Below are 20627 nucleotides of genomic sequence, written 5' to 3' on the forward strand. Positions count from 1 at the left end.
TCTACTTTTAAACTTCCTATTTTCTGTGCTGGCAGGATTGATTGGTATAGTTGTTTGCTTGTAAATAAATGTGTCTGCAATACATAGCAACCACTTTTATTTGTAATTAGCTGATCTGAATGATGTTGAGCATTAGAAGAGACAGCTTCCTATATAATTTAATACAGTTCTGTCTCATCTACTAAAAGTATCTAAGCTGATAAAGCTTTATTCATAGTTTAGATTTGGTTATGTTTATAATGCCGTAAAATGTATGCATTGTTGAATTAAAAGAATGAATATTGTTCTACAACAGTGAGATCTAGAAAACTTAAGTCCATCATTTTTTCCAAATAATGTAGATCACTGAAAGAATGATGTTGGTATTATGAATTTTAGTTCATAGTTTATCTATCTATCCATTCATCCATCCATTAAACACTTCTTGGGGTTTTTTTATTCCCCTTTAACAGAATCTGTTTGCGTTGGCTGGAGATGAGGAGCCTGAAGTACGTAAAAATGTTTGTCGGGCTCTGGTAATGCTGCTGGAAGTTAGAATGGACCGTTTACTTCCTCATATGATTAGTATTGTTGAGGTAACATATTGCACGTATTTTATAAAATGTTTTAAGATGATAACGTTCTTTGACTTAGAAATTTTTGGCAGAGGCAACTTTTCCATTATTAAATATATGAAAATGCTTGAAAATCAAATTGTTTGCCTATTAGTCTATTTTCTCTTAAGAGCATATGCATGTTTCTGTTGTTTATTGTTTTAGTATACAGCACAAAAGTATACAAAAAGAATAGAAAATCAGTCATTTTTCAAATATTGTTGATCACAAAATTATGTCATAAACAAACAGTAAAAATATCTAATTACTAGTAATTACTAATTACTAAAACTGATCTAATATTATAAATCCAAGAGGCCCTTATCTTTCCATCATAAAAGAATACTCATTTGCTATAACCTGTAATTGGTAAATCCTAGTGCTTCCTACTGGTTCTTTCTACTACATCTTTCAAAATCACATTCACATATTTTTCTTACCAAAACCATATTAACAAATATGGAAATAAAAAATAAGAAGCCAAGATAGTATGATAGTGAAGAAGTCCCATAGCAAGTGACATGTTCATTGTTTTCTTTTTCCAGTATAATGAAGTTGACTGTTTCGGACATTCTCAGTAAGGGTGGAGATAGCACCCAGGCATGGGTTGACACTCTCGGGGCTCTGATTGGACTGAGTCTGAATATTAATTAGCCAATGTACTATATATAACCCACCCCTGTGAGTGTTACCACCTAGTTTCCGATTCAGGTCACTGTGGGACAGTCGTGTTATACCTTGCATGCATTAGCAGTTTACTTCACCTTACTGGTTTGACAATTTGCATCCTCATCAGAAGGGAGAACAATCTATTTGAAGGGTCGTGAGTATTTTGAGACTGATCTGGGGGTCCGTCTCTGTCTGGCCACGGGGCTCCAGCCCACAGATCTGTGTTCTCGACACCTCTCGGGGCGATCTGCTCACTGCAGAGGACAAAGGAGGCAATCTGTCAAAAGAATACTGTCGGATAGCCGCTTAGCAGATTGCCTACGAGGCTTGTCTTTTGCAGCCGAAAAGCATTTCACACACCAGTCTTGAGACGGCAGAGCATGCACGCACATCATGCTATTACGGAGAGCCGGGTGCGCTGTAGACAAGCCGGACAGGAGTCTCCTGCCTTGGAAAGTCACAGTGAGGCAGCGAGTTCTATGGACCGGGTGTGGGTGGCCTAGATGGTCAGATCAAAGCCAGGCGGCAGCAGGAAACCACCTCCTGTCACCGGAGCCCTACACGCCTCCAGAAAAAGAGTGGGAGTGCCATTTTGGGCAGTGGGTGAAGCCGCACGTCGCGGTTGTCATTTTGAATCAACGCCTCTGTTAGCAGCGACATGGCAAATGGCAGCATGTCTGACCTGGGCCCAGAGACCAGCAGGCCCTCTAGTCAAGCTGGTGGATCGCTTGCGGTAGGAGAGAATCCCATGTCCCCCATTGGGCAGCCTTCTTCCCTAGCACAATCGGACAAGGCATTGAGCAAAGACTCCTCTTCCTCCAGCAAGGCCTCAGAAAAGAAGGCCTCTAAGTCCTCATCCAAAGACAAGAGCCGAGAGGACCCAGGGTCATCCTGCCAACGGTCTGAAAAGATTCCTGCCATCCCAGCCAGGCCCAGCCCACTACCACCACTGCAGCTAGAAGTGGCCCACGGGCCATTTAACCCTATGCGCCCAATTGATACATCCAGCCTTTGGGGCAGTACACTCTCACGACCACCAAGAAGGCCGATGGAGGCCACCTTCACCCCCACTGCGGCGGGGCTCCACCAGGAGGGTCAGCTGCCTGTCTTGCCCACTGCCTTGCTGCTACAGTCTATGGCTTCTGGGTTCCGGGACATAATAGCCGAGGCCATTAAACAAGGCATCGTGGCAGGTCTCCAGGAGAAGAGCCAAGGGGTGACAGTAGGGGTCTCTCGTTCCACTCCACGACCAGGGTCGGCCCCAGAACTGATGGATCACCTGTCTCCAGCTGAACTGGAGCATAGCCCTTCCCTCGCCTCAGAAGAAGGGAGATCAGGGACGCCGACATCTCTGAGGAGGAAGATGCTGCACCAGACAAGCCCGCCTGTGTGGGTCTCTTCCCTTCAGCATTGTTCAAACCACTGTTGGCTAAGGCCAAGGCCTCCTCAGACCTCGAAAGCCAGGCCGCAACCCCGGCAGCCCTGATACAGAGTCCATTGGTGAGCGCGCTGTTCAAGGAGCACAAGGTGGAGGCGGACATCATACCCATTCTTCAGCTCTTCGTTGACACGGTCAGATGCCAATGGACCACGCCAACGTCAGGCCCAACGCCCTCGGCCAATGACAAGCAGTTCTACAATGTTGTGGAACAACTGGACAAGAACCTCATCTGGCCGACCATCGGCGTTCCTGTAGCAGTGCTCCATACCAACACCATGCTCCCGGGCACCCAGGAAGACATCCTCAAACCCAAGGATAGGCACGCCGATCAGGTCCTACAGCGGGGGCATCAGGTATCAATGTGTGCTATGCGGGCCTCAACGGCAGCTTCCTTTTTCTCGCGTTCGAGTCTTTTCTGGCTGCAGCAACTGCAGGAACGCATCCCCACAGGGGATTCTAGGGCCCACCAGGACCTTAATAAAATGATCGCCGCAGTGCAGCTTTCAGCTGATGCAACGCTGAACGCAACCCGGTTCGCTTCCAGGGCCATGACCTCATCGGTGGCCTCCCGCAGACTCCTGTGGCTCCGACAATGGCAATCTGACTTGAGACACAAGTGGCGCCTGGTGTTGGAGCCATACCAAGAGGGAACCCTCTTCGGGGATTCTTTGACACCCCTATTGATCGAGGGCAAGGACAAGCATAAGATCCTGCCCTCTAACCCTAAGAAAGGGTTCGCCCGAGCTTCCCCACACCCCAAGAGACAATCCTTCAGACAGGAGTACAGGGGGTCCTTTAGAAATAATGCTTATTCCTCATCAGGGTTCTGCCAATAGGGTGGTTTTTCCCAGTGCCCTAGACAACAGCAGTATCGGCAGCAACGGGGGCCGGATGACAGTCCAAACGTCCCTTTCGTGGAGGCAGTAACCAATACTACTGCAAATCCTAACCAGTCACAGGATCGGGCTTCCATTGTGGGGCGGCTACGGCACTTTGCCGACCAGTCGGAGGCCACAACCTCTGATGTCTGGGTTAGAGCCATGGTCAGGTTCTGTCTGACCCTGGAATTTGTCTCCCACCCTCCCGGTTCCTTCCTCCCGTGCCCTATTTCTGCTAACCTCCAAAGGCGGTTATTGATGGCGGAGGCTATTGAAGCCATCCAGAGAGTACCCAACGACTAGACCAACCACGGGTTTTATTCCTTGTTATTTGTCATTCCCAAGGCTTCTGAAGGGTGGAGGGCCATCCTTGAAGCAGTTGAATTGGTTTATTGCATATAAACGTTTTAAGTTGCACTGCTTGCAGACCATCTTGGAGGGCGTGAGGGAGGATGATTACTTATTTCCATTGACCTCACGGAAGTGTACTTAAACATATCCATCCTACAGTAGCATCGCCAGTTTCTATGTTTTTGTTATGGTTCTTATCATTACCAATACATGGCTTTGTCTTTTGGCCTTTCTTCTGCTCCCCATGTCTTTACTAAGGTTTTGGCCGCCTTGGCGGCTCATGCACAGTGCCTGTCAGAGTTCAACTATACCTTGATGACATATTGGTACAGTCCACTTCCCCGGACAGGGACAGGGCAGACCTCCAGATCGCAACACAGGTGTTGTGGGCCCATTGGTTTTCCATTAACGAGGCTAAGAGCATTTCACACCTACCACCAGGATTCTCCATCTTGGGGCTTGGATAGATTCCAGGGCTGGACAGGTCTTCCTATCTGAGGAGCAGACTACCAGCCTTAGACAACTGGTAACGGAGGTGTTCAGCAGTCGGGAAGTTTCGCTGGCGACCTTATCTAAACTTGGGAAGATGATCTCAACCATTTCCATAGTACCCTGGGCTAGGCTACACACGAGGGACCTCCAATGGTTCTTGCTACTTTCCAGAAGAAGAGAGTCAACACGTCGTTGAGATGGGTACACCTCATCAAGGAGGTCCGGCAATCCCTTAATTGGTGGCACACCCCGGCCATAGACAAAGGATGTCATTTAAGGGTCAGGCACTGAATCACCATCACCACTGATGCCACTCTATACGGCTGGGGGGCACACATGAATGCACATATGGCCCAGGGTCGGTGGACGCAGGAGGAGGCAAGCAGGAGTATTAACTGGCTAGAGCTCAGGGCCATTAGATTGGCTCTATTGGAATTTCATTGGTATATCGAGGGCCGGCACGTGCTGGTCCTCACAGACAACATCACAGCCAAGGCCCACGTCAACAGGCAAGGGGGAACCAGATAGAGTGATCTCATGCTAGAGGCTAACGTCATGGGGATGTGGGCAGAGAATAATCTTTCATTCATGGCTGAGCACATTTTAGGGGAGGCTAATGTGCGGGCTGACTGGCTAAGTAGAGCTACAGTATACCAGACCGAATGGCAATTGCATCCTTCTCTCTTTCAGGAGATCACACACCAGTTCAGAGTCCCGATTGCGGATCTGTTCCCCAGCCCCTGCTATGCTCAACTCCCCAGATTTTTCATGAGATTCCGCACACCAGGAGCGGAGGGAATGGACGCTCTTTGCTGCCCGTGGCCCAGAGGTCTCCTCTATGCTTTCCCCCCAGTGCCTCTCCTCCCCAGGGTTGTCCACAGGATCATCGAGGACAGAGCGGAGGTCATACTCTTGGCCTCACACTGGCCGAGGCGTCCTTGGTTTGCCAACCTCCAGATGTCAGTGAAGAGGCCTGGAGGATTCCAGAGGACAAGATTGTCCTCCGCCAGGGAGCTCTACAACACCCGGAGCCACAATGGCTCCAGCTGGCCGCGTGGCGGTTGAGCGGCTCATGCTAAGGGGGGATCAGTTCTCAGCCAGAGTTATTGATACTATACAGGCCTCCAGGAGACCCTTGATGATGCGCATTTACGATGCCACCTGGAGAATCTTCTATAAATGGTGGCTGCCTAAACAGATTAATCCCTTAAATCCTGGAATTTTTACAGGACGGCCTTGATGATAAGGGGTTGTCTCCCAACACCATCAAGAGGCAGGTAGAGGCCTTGGGCAGGACCCCAGGGTGAAAAGGTTTTTACGAGGTGCTACCAACCTTTGTCCGCCAGCGGTACACCGTTACCCAACTTGGTATCTGGCCAGGGTCCTTGGGGCTCTTACCAAGCCACCATTCAAACCCTTGAGAGAGATTTCCATGGAGCTACTTACCTGGAAAGTTGCCTTCCTGGTGGCGATAACTTCCGCCAGGAGAATTTTGGAACTGCACGCTCTCTCCGTTAGGGAGGACCTATGCAGGTTCCATAGTAATAGGGTGGTCCGTAGGATGGACCCTTCCTTTGTGCCGAAGGTGGGATCATGGTTCCATAGGTCATAGAAGGTGGTGCTCCCTAATTTCTGCCGCACCCAACTCACCAGCTTGAGAAGCAATGGCACAATCTTGATGTCCGTAAGGCACTGAAGATTTACATCGCGCAGACGTCTGAGATTAGATGTCGGAGGCGCTATGTCCCATGCATGGATGTTATTTCCACCCTTATTGAGAAAGAGCATTGGTACCTACCTGATAAACCTCTTCTAATAGGGTGGAAATAGCATCCAGTCCCATCCCTTACCTTTTTTGGAGGCTACCTCTTTTACCTGCCGTAGGTGTATTTTCGTAGTTGATGAATGCATTTGGTTTTGTTCTGTTTACCTGTGTCACTAAAGATTGGCTTTTTGGGGGATAACATGTGGAGTCTGTGTCTTCATTTCCTTTGCCGGAAACTGGGTGGTAACACTCACAGGGGTGGGCTATGTAGTACATTGGCTAATTAATATTCAGACTCAGTTGAATCAGCACGGGCAGTGTCAACCCATGCATGGATGCTATCTCCACCCTATTAGAAGAAGAGTATCAGGTAGGTACCAACGCTCTTTCTCTGAGATGTCCAATAAATATATTTTGTTAACTAAAATTCATCTTAAATTCATTAGAACTATATGCCATATTCTTTAAAATCCGTAACCGATATTTGCTTAAAATGCAGTATTTATATAATTTGTTCCAAATATTTGCAGATAATTTTGTACACCTTAGCAATACATTTTAATCCTACTCCCACTCCCAGCGAGATGAACAGCAAACAAATTTAAAGGAAGAAGGAAATTTATTGTGTAAAAATGAGTTTCTTGTTAAAGATACAGCATCAGGTTTATACTGTCAGTTAAATAAATATTATTTACTCTTGGAAGTACCCTAAGTATGATATCTGAAAAAAAAATGTGCATGTAAAACCTAATTTGCTGTATTTTGTGGAAAAAAAGGATTTTTGTGTCAGCAATCTGAAATCACATGCACACACAAAAGAAAAAAAAAATGTAAAGACTTCAAAAAACAAAACAAACCCCAAAAAAGAAATTGGAAAAGAGAACAAATTTGCAACAAATGGACATGCTTTGTAGTTTTATATAAAATGTGCATGAAAACAATGTTTGTGACAAAACACAATTTTTCTTGCAAAATTTAAAAACTATTCTTAGTTGGAAATTGGAGAAACTCTACTTAAGTTTAAAAAGTGAAAAACTAAGGAAACAAATACTGACCTATATGAGAACAATCACAAAACATTCCACTTTTCAAACTTCATAATATAATAATAGCAGGCATCAAGAAAATCAGTTTGTAATATAATAAATATTTTAAAATTACCAATATAGTAAAGGGCACATGTGGTATTTGATTATTCAGTAATAAAATGGAGGAGTCTAAGAAAACAAACAATACTGATTGCTGCTTCTAGGAGAATTGGCAGTATTCTGGAAAAAAATGTTTTATTAAGTATTGAGGAATTGGAAATTGAATGCCAAAATAATATTCTACTGGGACAAATTTGCATAAGGCAAAGGGAGAGTTGTATTTTTAGCAGCCACAATACAGAGAAAAGTATCTGATCTATAATTATTCATATATTAAAAACCCATTTTTCAAATTATCCATATGATAATAGAATGTTATGAAAGAATTTTAATTACATTGTATTTTCAAATGTACCCAGTTTCTGTTTCTTTTTACTTTCTTACCATAACATGTAGTACATGCTGCAAAGAACTCAGGACCAAGATGAAAATGTGGCTTTAGAGGCTTGTGAATTCTGGCTGACTTTGGCTGAACAGCCAATTTGTAAAGATGTATTGTATCGACATCTTACAAAGTAAGTTTATTTTCCCTTTTATATTATATTGGCTTATTTGAAATGTATGTGCATGGTTATCTCATTATGTCTTTAAAAACTTAAAATTGTTTCATGAATCTTCTATAGTCATTTGGAATATTTAAATTGAGATGGTAATTGTACCTATGTATTTACCCATGGACGCATACTAACTTGACACATATTTTTGCTTGCTAATAGTTTTTATGAAAGTTGTAAAAACTAGTAATAGCAGTGAGAACTTTCATGTGGCACAATCAAGGGAATGTCTGTTTCTCCATGAAAATACTTCATGCTTTTTCATACTGTATAACACAACTGCAGACCATTTCACTCTTGTTTGTTTTAAAAATGTCTGTGTTGTATAAACTGAATATAATTGCTTCTTTTGTCCAGGGAAAGAAGCCATATTTTTGAGGGAGTCAAATTTTCTTTTACCATTTATTTAGCAAATGTGTGATTCCTACTGGTTTAACAGTATAAATAAATTCTCAATCAAACATAACAGTAAATATAATCAAGCCAAAGTATCCATTTCCTTCTTTCCCCGAAAGCTCTCCAGGACAATTCCATGTTTATTAGTTATTGGAAAATCATTAGATAAAATACCTGATAAGTGGCCCAGGGAAGAGATGGGGGCCATCTCTGAAATCCCTGTTGCTGCACTCTCACTTTGCTAAAATTTTGGATTCATTAATAATTTATGCAGATTAGATTACACTTCAAATAAATTATCCTGAAAACAACTGATAGCCAAGCTTTGCATGGATATAAATTAAAGCTATCACTTTGATTTGCACCTATCAACCAATTAGAAACAAATGTGGGGCCTGCAACAGGCAGCAAAATGACTATGATTGCTTTTGTGGACTAGATATAGCCCATTTGACTGAAATGTATGTATATCTGTGCATATATATAATCAAAGAAACACTTTAGTATCCTGAAATATTTTACATTTCAAATATTCTAAATTTGATAGTTCATGATTTTAAAACATGCTAATTTTAATTTGATTTAAAATAAATCCATGACTTTTATCTAGGCTCAAATCTTTGACTATTAAAGTGAGCGAACATTATCTCAGCATTTTCTCTTAAATAATTTGCATGGATTTGATTGGTATTTGAAAATTTTAAAGAATGTGAACTCCTGCTTATTCAACTTTAGGATTTGATATTCAATTATTTAATTTTTTTTCTATGTAGGTTGATACCTGTCCTTGTAAATGGTATGAAGTATTCAGAAATAGATATCATTCTGCTGAAGGTAGGAATAACTATACTTTGCCTCTAATACCAGTGATTTTTTAAAGATTTCTATACTTCAAGAAAAATGTGACATGTTTCAATACAGAGCTATATCCATTTTATTTGAAATTAGCACCTTTATATACCCAATAAATGAATATCTTCTGAAGAGATACTGTTGTACGTAGAACTAATAATTTCTGATCAAAATACATGATTTGTTGATTGTCTAAATGAACCAGAGTTGAGACAACTTCTATATAATAAAAAGTGAAACCAATATCTATCAATTTGATTGCATACTTGTTTTTTATTTACATTTCCTTACAAATACAAATCAGGGATGCTGTGTCTCAGTGGCTAAGACGCTGAGCTTGTCGATCAGAAAAGTCAGCAATTCAGCGATTTGAATCCCTAGTGCTTCGTAACAGAGTGAGCTCCCATTACCTGTCCCAGCTTCTGTCAACCTAGCAGTTCGAAAGCATTTAAAAATGCAAGTAGAAAAATAGGGACCACCTTGGTGGGAAGATAACAGCGTTCCATGCATCTTCAGCGTTTAGTCATGCTGGCCACATGACCATGGAGGAGACGTCTTCGGACAGCGCTGGCTCTTTGGCTTTGAAACCAAACGGAAATGAGCACTCCCCCCCCTAGAGTCAGGAACGACTAGCACATATGTGCGAGGGGAACGTTTACCTTCACAAATACAAAATAAAGATTATATACTATGTACAGGTTGTGCCAATTTTGATTCATTTAGAAATTATCAGAAGTATATAATCTGACCAGATTATCCAAATTTTTGCCTATAACTTTTAAGTGTAGAATTGTATTATTAATAATTATTAGTGGTTTTTAGTAACATTTTGGTAAGTTATTTGCTACTTTCTACTACTTCACCATTGCAAATTTAAACATACATTTGGTGTTTTAATTGAGCGTATAAAAGTTTGATATAGCATAGAAAGGGCCAGGGTTTTGCTGAAACATCTCTTTCTCTTCATATTTTCCTCTTTGGTTTGATAATAGGGAGATGTTGAGGAAGATGAAGCAATTCCAGATAGTGAACAAGATATAAGACCTCGGTTTCACCGTTCACGAACAGTAGCTCAGCAGCATGAAGAAGATGGTATTGAAGATGAGGAAGATGAGGAAGATGAGCTTGATGATGACGACACTATTTCTGACTGGAATTTAAGTATGCCACATTTCCAAATGAAATAATGTAAAACTTATGAATATACCTTAAGCTTAATTTAAGAATTGTTCAGAAGTTAGGTCTGTTATATGGTTGCATTGTACATAAAATTTGGGTGCCATTATCTTATATTTAATGCCTCGACTCTTCCCCATATTAAAGGATTACAAAGTTGTAATTGTTGGTTGCATTATATACTGCCCAGATTTATGTTAGTGAGATCGGTAACTGATCGATAAATAAATAAAATATTGATTGCAAAGTTATAAGCGTTTAAACTCGCTTAACAAAAAAACCTGGAGCACTTTTCCCAACTGCAATATTTAAAAAGCATATGTTTGTGTGCTTTTTTTGCCATTTAATAAAATCTGGTAGTCTGAAAATGGGCTACCAGGCTCCTCCTGAATGATTTGCCAGCACAGACATATAGGCCTCCTCATACAGTGTTTAGAATAGTAGCTTAATTTTTAGTCCTTTGTATTTTATTCTTTGTTACAATTTCTTCATAATTTTCAACAAATAGCAAATTTGCTAATACTGCAAAATGAAGTGAAGTTTTGAAAGCATAATAGACTATACAAAAATGTATGTTACTTTTCTTAGGGAAATGTTCAGCTGCTGCCCTTGATGTTCTTGCCAATGTATTCCGTGATGACCTGCTGCCACATATTTTGCCCCTTCTAAAAGAATTGCTTTTTCATCCAGAATGGGTGGTGAAAGAATCAGGCATCCTTGTTCTAGGAGCAATTGCTGAAGGTAAATGATGTTTGAGGTTCATGTTGTACCTTGTTACTATCCTTAGTGTGAAAGAAACTGATAAATCTAAACATGGTGCATCACACACAACATATTCTTGCTGCAAGAAATATGAGAATGAGACATGCAAGGATAAGTGATGCGATGGCTTCATTTATATGTAATATATAAAATTTAATAACAGTTTAGTGACTAAACTTACTAAATTTTATATATTACATATAAATGAAGCCATCAGATCACTTATTCTAGTGGTATACTACGGAGTCTTATTTTCTTTTGCCCCACGAAATATGGTCTTGGGCTTATTATAGGGGAAGGGCTTATTATTTTCTGGAGCAGGTGAGAAGCGAGGTGCGCCTTTTACCTTTCCAGCTCCGTTGCGTTCCTTGCCATTGTGTTCAGGAAGTCACTAGTAAAAACTAGTGAACTTCTCACGAGTTCAATCAAACTTCTTGAACTTGCGAGAGGGTTTTTTTTTTTTAACCAGGGCTTTCCTGGACACAATGGTGAGGACCGCGACAGACCTGGAAAGGTAAGAGGCGCACCTCACGGCCCAAAACCACCCACCTCACCCCAATTTTAAAGGCAGCCTGCCTGGTTCCCTTCCCCGCTGCTTCTTTATTTCTGTAAATACTGTGTGCATTCTAAAGTCTAGAATAGTGATGGCGAATCTTTTCAGCATCAAGTGACCAAACCGGAATGAATGCATATGCATGCACATGCGCCAGAGTACCCAAACCCTAAAGACTAGTTGCCCCTTGCACGTGCATGCGCTGGCAAGCTGTTTTTTGGGTTCCGGCATGCACATGCGCACCGGCCAGCTGGTCTTCAGCTTTCTGGCGCTCCAGTGCACGGAAAGACCAGAAGAGCAGCACGCGACAGTGTGCGTGCCCACAGAAAGGGCTCTGCGTGCCATCTCTGGCATGGGTGCCATAGGTTCGCCATCACAGGTCTAGAAGCAGGAAAAAAATAAAAAAAAATAGGGAAGTAATTTTGTTTCTTTCCAATTCCACATCAGAATTGTTTTCAACTAGGTTATTTTTCAGCATCTTGATCCTTGGTTGAAGATATTAATAAATACAATGTTTATGGATTAATATATTTTTTCAATTTGTTCAGTCATGTTTGTTCTTGGACACTGCATGGACAGGTTCCTGCAATTTTCTTGGCAAGGTTTGAATACGGATTAATATGGATTAATATTTTTTTTCATTCTGTTCAGTGATGTCTGATTCTCGAACACTGCATAAACAGGTCCCTGCAATTTTCTTGGCAAGGTTTTTTTCAGAAGTGGTTTATCATTGCTCCTTTCCTAGGTTTTTTTTTTCTTAAACTGGGATTAGAATTTGCAACTCTGCAAATTGACAATCAATTTTCTTTGAAATTGATGATGCAAAAATGTGAACAGTGGCCCTTACTCTATTTAGATTCCTAACGGACTTTCTGGATATACATTCAGAATAACTTAAATCAGCATTGGTAGGATTGTTGGATGCCGAAGAGGCATTTGATCTGGTTCAATTGAAATTTTGAAACAAATTTTTAAATATGGACTTTCTGCATTTCTATTACGTGAATTACTATAGGCTTCAGTTACTACAAAGAATTGTATCTTGATCTGTTCAGAATCGTATTAAATCGTATTAAATTTGTCATCTTTATCTGTTGATTTTTGATTTCATAGTGGAACTGGTTGTCTGCCATTTCAGAAAAATGGAAGACACATTGGGTATAAGAATGTCTGACCTTGAACCCAAATTGTTATTGTCCTTTGGAATGATTATTTTGGTGTTGGGATAATTAGCAAAAAGAGAATTAATGTTTATGTTTACATTCATCGGAGAGAAAGGGATTAAAAGCTGGTAGTCCTTGCAACCATTTGTTTAGCAAGCATTTGAAGTTAAAATGGCACTGAAAAAAAGTTACATACATCTGGTTCTTGCGCTTATGTCCATTGCAGTATCCCCATAGTTACCTGATCAGAATTCAGGCTCTGGGCAATAGACATGTATATACAACAGTTGCAGTATCCTGTAATCATGTGATTACCATTTGCAACCTTTCCAGTAGGGTTCTGACAAGCAAAATCAATAGGGGAATCAGTATTTGCTTAATAACTGCTTAGCTGTGTATCTTTGCCCCTCCCTCCATTCCAACAGTTCTCTATATTTTTTCTATAAAAATTATGGCTGTGATACACTTTATTTTTCAAATTGTCTAGAAAATTCTGTAACAAAATCTATAACCACAACTAGAAAGGCATTATGTGATTCATCTGATATTACAGTAGGGGCTTAGGTCTATTTGTCAAAAATAGTTGTACTGTATTTCCAGCATTAAAGGCCACTTGGTACATTTGAATATTATGGCAATATATGAAATTGGTTATGCATGAAATTAAAAGTAAAATATGAAAATATTACTTAATAATATACAAACTTGTTATTTTACTAGTCTGTTTTGGTTTAATAATACATTTGGCAATGTTTAATACAACATTGTGCAATACATTTTATTATATATTTTAATATTATAAGCTGCCTAGAATTGCCTTGCAGATGTGCAGCAACTTTACTAAGTTGGTATATCAAGGACTACCTTTAATATTAGTAGTAATAGCAACTGTATGATTACCAGATTGTTAAACTATTTCTTATTTCTGTCTTATTTCATTTCGTATTGCTATAGGTTGTATGCAGGGTATGATTCCATATCTTCCCGAGCTAATCCCTCACCTTATTCAGTGCCTCTCTGATAAAAAGGCTCTTGTGCGCTCCATTACTTGCTGGACTCTTAGTCGCTATGCACATTGGGTAGTCAGTCAACCCCCAGACACATACTTGAAGCCATTAATGACTGAGTTGCTAAAGCGTATCCTTGATAGTAACAAGAGAGTACAAGAAGCTGCCTGCAGGTAGGTCACAATATAGAAATGCTAGCCATGGCTCTCAAGGTACATATTGCAGTCTACAGTATTGTTTCATTTATTTTTGTTGAGTAGCTCCTTTCTAGTTGACTGGAAAAGCCATTTGAGACCATTTTTAGCCATTCTCTTGTAATTATATTTGCTTTTAACAGTTATGTTGTATTTGTTTTCTAAAGAAATTATAACTTTGTTTGTGTTAAATATATAAAACTTTGAATTCCCTATATACTGTTAATAGATTTTTTAAAAGCGTTTATTTAGAGGAAAAAGTAAATTCCTTCATTCTGTAGACTAATGTTTTCTTTTGCCTTTTAGTGCCTTTGCTACTCTAGAAGAGGAGGCTTGTACAGAGCTTGTTCCTTATCTTGCTTATATACTTGATACTTTGGTATTTGCGTTTAGTAAATACCAACATAAAAATCTGCTCATTCTTTATGATGCCATAGGAACTTTAGCAGATTCTGTAGGCCATCATCTAAACAAGCCAGTAAGTATCACCCATAATTACCTTGAGGTAAGATGGTCACCCTATAAATGATATAAATAAATAAATTGCATCTCTCAATTCTACAAAAAGTCAAATTCTTGACTTTTTATTCATTTCTTTATCAAGCATCCATTCTAGATAAGTTTTTTTAGATTTGTTGCCCAAGTTATTCACTGCTTTATTTATGAATATTCCATTTTTTCTTTAAATTAGACTCTTAAGAAACATTATAAAATCTGACTTAAAAATTCATGAATAAAATGCTACATACCTAAATAAAGCTTTAAAAAGTATGCCTAGATATTTTCCTTATAATTGTTAAAATGCTTCAATGATAGTATCTCCATTATTTTGTCATAACTACAAGGAAGAAAGCACAAGGCAGGAACCAGTGATTCTTGGTGATTCCTGTTCCAGTCATTCCTGGAATAGATAGGACCATTTTGTAAACATATCTTTCCTGCCCAGGGCCAACAAGTGACAACTATATGTTCATTTGGGAGTGGGAGTGGGAGAAGAATTCTAGAGTCTAAATTGCTAACAATGTTGTTGGGGAGTGGGCACTCAACTGCTGTCAATTCAAGGGAATCTACATAAATGCCAAAAAAACCCTAAATAAAGTTTTGTAGAGCATAAATTCTGTGAAATTTTGATTGTCTACAGGAATACATCCAAATGCTTATGCCTCCATTAATCCAAAAATGGAACATGTTAAAGGATGAAGATAAAGATCTTTTCCCTTTATTAGAGGTAATTCATGCTGTTGTTATAAATAGTTCTCTGACCTTTGTAAATCATCACTGTTTATATTTTCTTCCTTATGATGCCAGCTTCTAACGGGGGAATTGAAGTATCCTAATTCTGCATCCATATAATTAGGGCTAAGCCCATTAGCTTCGTGAAGATCTTTGGACAAGACCTGATATGATTGCACCATATCTGAGGATTTTCTAGGAATTAGCTTTCTGTGAACTTGTAAGAATGTGTTTCTGAAGGAATTGTAGGATTAAACTGCAAAGATTTAATGGACTGTTTCTCTGGTCTTGTGCGTTTAAGCATTATAATTGTGTCCCTGTACCGTTTCTTAATCTGTGAATACATGAGTTTATTTTATCTTTCAATAGTTTCCCTTTTAAACAGAACTAAGATAGTAAATATCTTTGACATACTATGTAATTGGTATACATGGTCCTTAATGTCTCTCCTGTATTTCAGTGCCTGTCTTCGGTTGCCACTGCCTTGCAATCTGGCTTCCTTCCATACTGTGAACCTGTCTACCAGCGCTGTGTGAATCTGGTACAAAAGACGCTTGCACAAGCCATGGTATTTTCCGTTACCAGTTTTCATAGCATTAGAAAATGTAGTGTCAGTGGAATTTAAACTCCCTGATTGATTATAAAATTCTTTGATTAATTTGCTGGTTTGGGGAGTAAAAAGTAATGAAAATTATGTATTGTAATATTGCATACTTAAAACTTTTAAACAATGATTGTTTTCTTTTTTTTTTTTTTTTTAGTTGCATAATGCTCAACCAGATCAGTATGAAGCTCCAGATAAAGACTTCATGATTGTGGCTCTTGATTTACTAAGTGGTTTAGCTGAAGGACTTGGAGGCAACATTGAACAATTAGTGGCTCGGAGCAATATCCTGACACTGATGTACCAGTGTATGCAGGTGAGATAAATAATCTGATTCTCTTATCTTGGTGCTGTTTTTATTTTCTAAATAAAAACAAAGGCTTCTTTCTTTTCTCTTAGGATAAAATGCCTGAGGTACGACAGAGTTCTTTTGCCTTGCTAGGGGATTTGACCAAGGCATGTTTTCAGCATGTGAAGCCCTGCATTGGTAGGTAACTTAATACTGCAATCTGTTATCATGTATAGATTGAACTGCCAACTTATACTCATTGTGTTTTTTAATTTGATATTAAAAGTCTTTTATACTGTAAGTTGATAATGATGGCTGAAGTAATAGAAAATTGCCACAAATATATGTATACATTTATGGCTTGGATCTGTTTATAGTGCTTTTATAACCAATATGCCATGTTGGGGAGAAATATTTTGTGGATTATTTCAATTAATAATTTCTTATCTAGAATGATAGGAAAGTGGTTCTTGGTTCCTATTTGTTTGCTTCACCGTCTTTCTGCCTTGACTTTAAAAAAAATCTAGTTTAAAAACTGATGCATATTTTCTTCACTGTAGAATTTTCCTATCCCCTAATCCAGAGGTGTCAAACTTGCGGCATCACAGCAGCATCATGTGATGTATTGGGACTTTTTCCCCCTTCGCTAAACCAGGTGTGGGCGTGGCCAGCACATAACACATCCAGCCCATGGGCTGGGAGTTTGACAGCCGTGCCCTAATCCATATAATATTGTTAACTGTCCATCCTGCAGTACTGTGGCTTACAATGTGATCTGAGTTTCATCTGCATTCTGCTAATAAATAAATAAATAAATAAATTCTCATAAAACAAACAACATACAAGGTGCTATAAATATGTCTATATTGAATATGTAATACTCACTATCTTTGTTGGAAAATCTTTATGAAGTTTTAGTTTATTAACCGGATTGCCTCCTTTAGCAGCAGTGAATTCAGCCAAATGTTTTCTATACATTACCAGTTGAGTACTCTCACGCATTGGTCTCATGGTATTTTGCCCCATTTTTCTTTTAAAAACTACTTCCACTCATTGCTATTTTAGGTTGTCTTGCATAAATTCAGAGCTAATTCAAGGATGTATTTATTTCCTACCTTTATTTGTTTTTCTTATAAATAATACAAATGGTGAACAAGGTGGTAATATTCCTTCCTCCTCCTATTTTCCCCAAAAACAACCCTGTGACATGAGTCGAGCTGAAAGAGAGTAACTGCTGCAAAATTACTCGGCTGACTTTCATGCTAAAGTGGGAGTAGAACTCACAGTCTCCTGATTTCTAGACTAGCACCTTAACTACTACATATATTAGCTCAGTATACGTGCCTTAAGTTTTGACACCTAGGACAGTGCACCCTCAGCCCAAGTCTAAAGCCAGCCTTGCATGAACTGTTTGCTTTTGAATTTGCTATAATGTTTTTAATTGGGATGTGGTTGATGCATTTATTTGGATATTTCCAAATGTAATTTTTCTTCTGCCTTTATATTCTAATTTATTTTTGTATATAGAATCACTCTTTTATTGTATCACTCCCATTCGTTTAAACTTAAATTCATAGACATATCCTGATGTGCTCTCATAGTATTTGTTGGTACAATCCAGAATCCATTGTTCCTTCTATGCTCATGAGCCATCTGGATCATGAGTCTACAAAGCAACCCCAAACCATGACATTTCTAGCATACTATGATGTGATTGAGATGAGACCTTTTCAGTGTAACACTGTTTCATTTTCTCCAGACACAATTTCACCATTCATGTCCAAATATTCCATTTTGAATATTTATCTATCTCATCTATTCACATAGTATTGTTCCAGTAGCCTATTAGATCATCCAGGTATAAATTGGTTGAGATACTGTAAGTGACAGTTTTCTAGAGAATATTCTTTCCTCCTGGATATCATCCCAGTCACACAACTTTTATTCAGTGCTTCCCTAGTATTTATGAACAGTTGACATTAAGCCTGACATCTGACAATACAAAATTGGTCTGCTGGTCCTTTGTTATAATCCTGGGATTTGGGGTAGGAATCTCTCATAGTGTTGTATATTTTGACACCACAGAGTTCTCTCTTACTGGCCTGAATTCGCTTACAAAAATGTGTTGTGAAGAGCAAGTTCCAGTAATGGAATTCAGTATGTGTGCATTTTAATGAGGAGACCTGGATTATCATCTGATTGACTTGTACATACAACTCAAGATATTTAATAGGAAATTCACATCTTTTTTTCCATGTAAACGATGAATATTAGCTCAGTGTGTTCAGTAAAGGCATGGAGTTATTTTGTATGGTTGTATGTTAATCAGAATCTCTTATGACTTGGATCTGATCAGTGCAGGTGACAGTACTGATTACAAGGAAGATTACAGACAGTTTTCAAGGATTACATGCAAGTTTATAAATAGTTTTTAAGGGTCTACGAGTTTTCTCTTACAACTGTATATGGGTTATGTGTTTAGAGACATTTCTCATAGAAATGGATGTATAATTTTGCTTGACAGTTCTTTCTTGGCAGTAGAAGAGTAAAGCATGGGCTATGTGAATTGTCACATGTTAGGTCAGCGGTTCTCAACCTGTGGGTTGCAACCCCTTTCACAGGGGTCGCCTAAGACCATTGGAAAACACATATTTTCGATGGTCTTAGGAACCGAGACACCTGCATGCCAGTGTTTGGAGCCAGGGGAGCGGCGGCGGCAGGCGCTACCTTGCGAAAGGGGGGGGGCTATCTGACAATAGCAGTGGTGTGAGGACAGCTGGTGCCCAGCCAATTGCGACACGAGAGGCACCAGCGGGTGGATCGGATGGCTGTGCTTGACGAGGGGAGAGGGGAGAATGGAGCGCCTGAGCGCCAGCGAGGCAGCACCCTGAGGGGTGGCCGGGCCGAGCTCGGTCTCCCAGCGGGGAGGGGACGCTGGGAAGAAGGAGCCGAGAACCGTGGCGGGAAGGGTGGCAATGATGTGCCTTCAGTCCGCAGCCGCCTCCTCAGAGACTCGGAAGTTCACATGGGCACTCTGCAGCAGTTGGCTCCAGATTTAGAATTTAATAACATTTATATGCCGCCCAATCCCGTAGGACTCCGGGCGGCTTACAGATGTTTGGGTTTTCTGTAAAAACCTCTGTTCATTCACAAGGAGACCCGCCTTCGTTTCCTTCCCGTAATATTTATGAATGAATGAGTGGTTGGAAAATGTGGGATCAAGAGGATTCCAGGAGTTTAGGGGTGGAGGGGAAAAAGGTAGCTGTCACAAAACATCTTCAGCAGCTGCCTTGAAAAAAAATAAAGCACTACATCTTTTTAGTTTTAAGTTTCAATGCTTAGAGTAGAATGGAATGGAACAGGAAAATGGAATGGAATAGGAATAGGAATGAAATAGGAATATGATGGAATAGAATAGAATAGAATGAAATAGGAATAGAATGAAATAGAAATGTTTTTTGGTGTGATAAGACACACAAGGAATTTGTCCCCAGTGCACCAACTCACTATAAACAGCAAGTAATAGGTCATAGGTCATAATAATAATTACGATCAACAATTTATAAATCATAAAGAACCAGTAGGACAAGATGAAAAATAGGAGGGGATATCCAACCTAGTACTGTATTTCTCTTTGACCCATTTTTTACTGTCTGTCTTCTCTGTTTTATTTTTATTTTGTTACCAACTGAAATGTTTCATGGACTTTTTGTAACAAGGTTAGAGATTATATTATATATATTATTTTCATTAGCAAACCATTTCACAATATATAATTACATATTGTTTTTGTGATCAATCACTATGCTTTAATTATGTTCAATTTGTAATAATGAAAATACATCCTGCATATCAGATATTTACATTACAATTCATAACAATAGCAAAATTACAGTTATGAAGTAGCAACGAAAATAATTTTATGGTTGGGGGTCACAACAACATGAGGAACTGTATTAAAGGGCATTGGAAGGTTGAGAACCACTGTGTTAGATAATTTAACTGAGAACTTCACCTCATTTAGTTCAATAGTTAATTTTTTCTTCAGTGGAGGGAGGTATCCTAAAAGCAGAGTTGCTTCTCTCACTTGTTCTAGTAGGTATTAGTAAGAGATGGCAACAGTTGATAAATGAGATAGAATCAACTCCTCCTTCCAGTTAAATTTCTGCCATGTTCCTATGCCCAGGACTGCTGAAGACTGAGAAAACAATAAGAATAAATCCAAACATAAACACTTGTACTTCTTCCATCTGTAGTGTTGTTTATTGCCCAAAACATTGTCCTGTTATATTTTTAATGGGTGTGAATATATCTTAATTAAATAACATACAATCTTGTTTATTTTAATGTTTTCTTTACAGTAATCACATAACTGTTTCACTTGGCCCATTCCTTATCTACACAGTTTTGAGACCTGATCACTGAACTTTGTTATGTTAAATCCTCTAAATAGCTTTGCTTTAATCCTCCCCCCCTCCCCCAGTTTCTAGTCTTTCCTAAGAGGAGA

General features: G+C 39.5%; 1 protein-coding gene across 1 annotated transcript in view; it reads left to right on the forward strand.

The window, feature by feature from the left end:
- TNPO1 (transportin 1) overlaps positions 1-20627 on the forward strand; it is a 50028-nt gene that overhangs the window by 12574 nt on the left and 16827 nt on the right. Inside the window, exons 8-18 of the mRNA XM_032212830.1 lie at positions 453-575; positions 7734-7852; positions 9061-9121; positions 10132-10300; positions 10904-11056; positions 13748-13973; positions 14301-14472; positions 15136-15222; positions 15688-15795; positions 15989-16147; positions 16231-16318. Coding sequence (XP_032068721.1) covers positions 453-575; positions 7734-7852; positions 9061-9121; positions 10132-10300; positions 10904-11056; positions 13748-13973; positions 14301-14472; positions 15136-15222; positions 15688-15795; positions 15989-16147; positions 16231-16318 — 1465 coding nt within the window. The remainder of the gene's footprint in view (positions 1-452; positions 576-7733; positions 7853-9060; positions 9122-10131; positions 10301-10903; positions 11057-13747; positions 13974-14300; positions 14473-15135; positions 15223-15687; positions 15796-15988; positions 16148-16230; positions 16319-20627) is intronic.

This window comes from Thamnophis elegans, chromosome 3 (genome assembly GCF_009769535.1).
Source record: "Thamnophis elegans isolate rThaEle1 chromosome 3, rThaEle1.pri, whole genome shotgun sequence".
Lineage (NCBI taxonomy): Eukaryota > Metazoa > Chordata > Lepidosauria > Squamata > Colubridae > Thamnophis > Thamnophis elegans.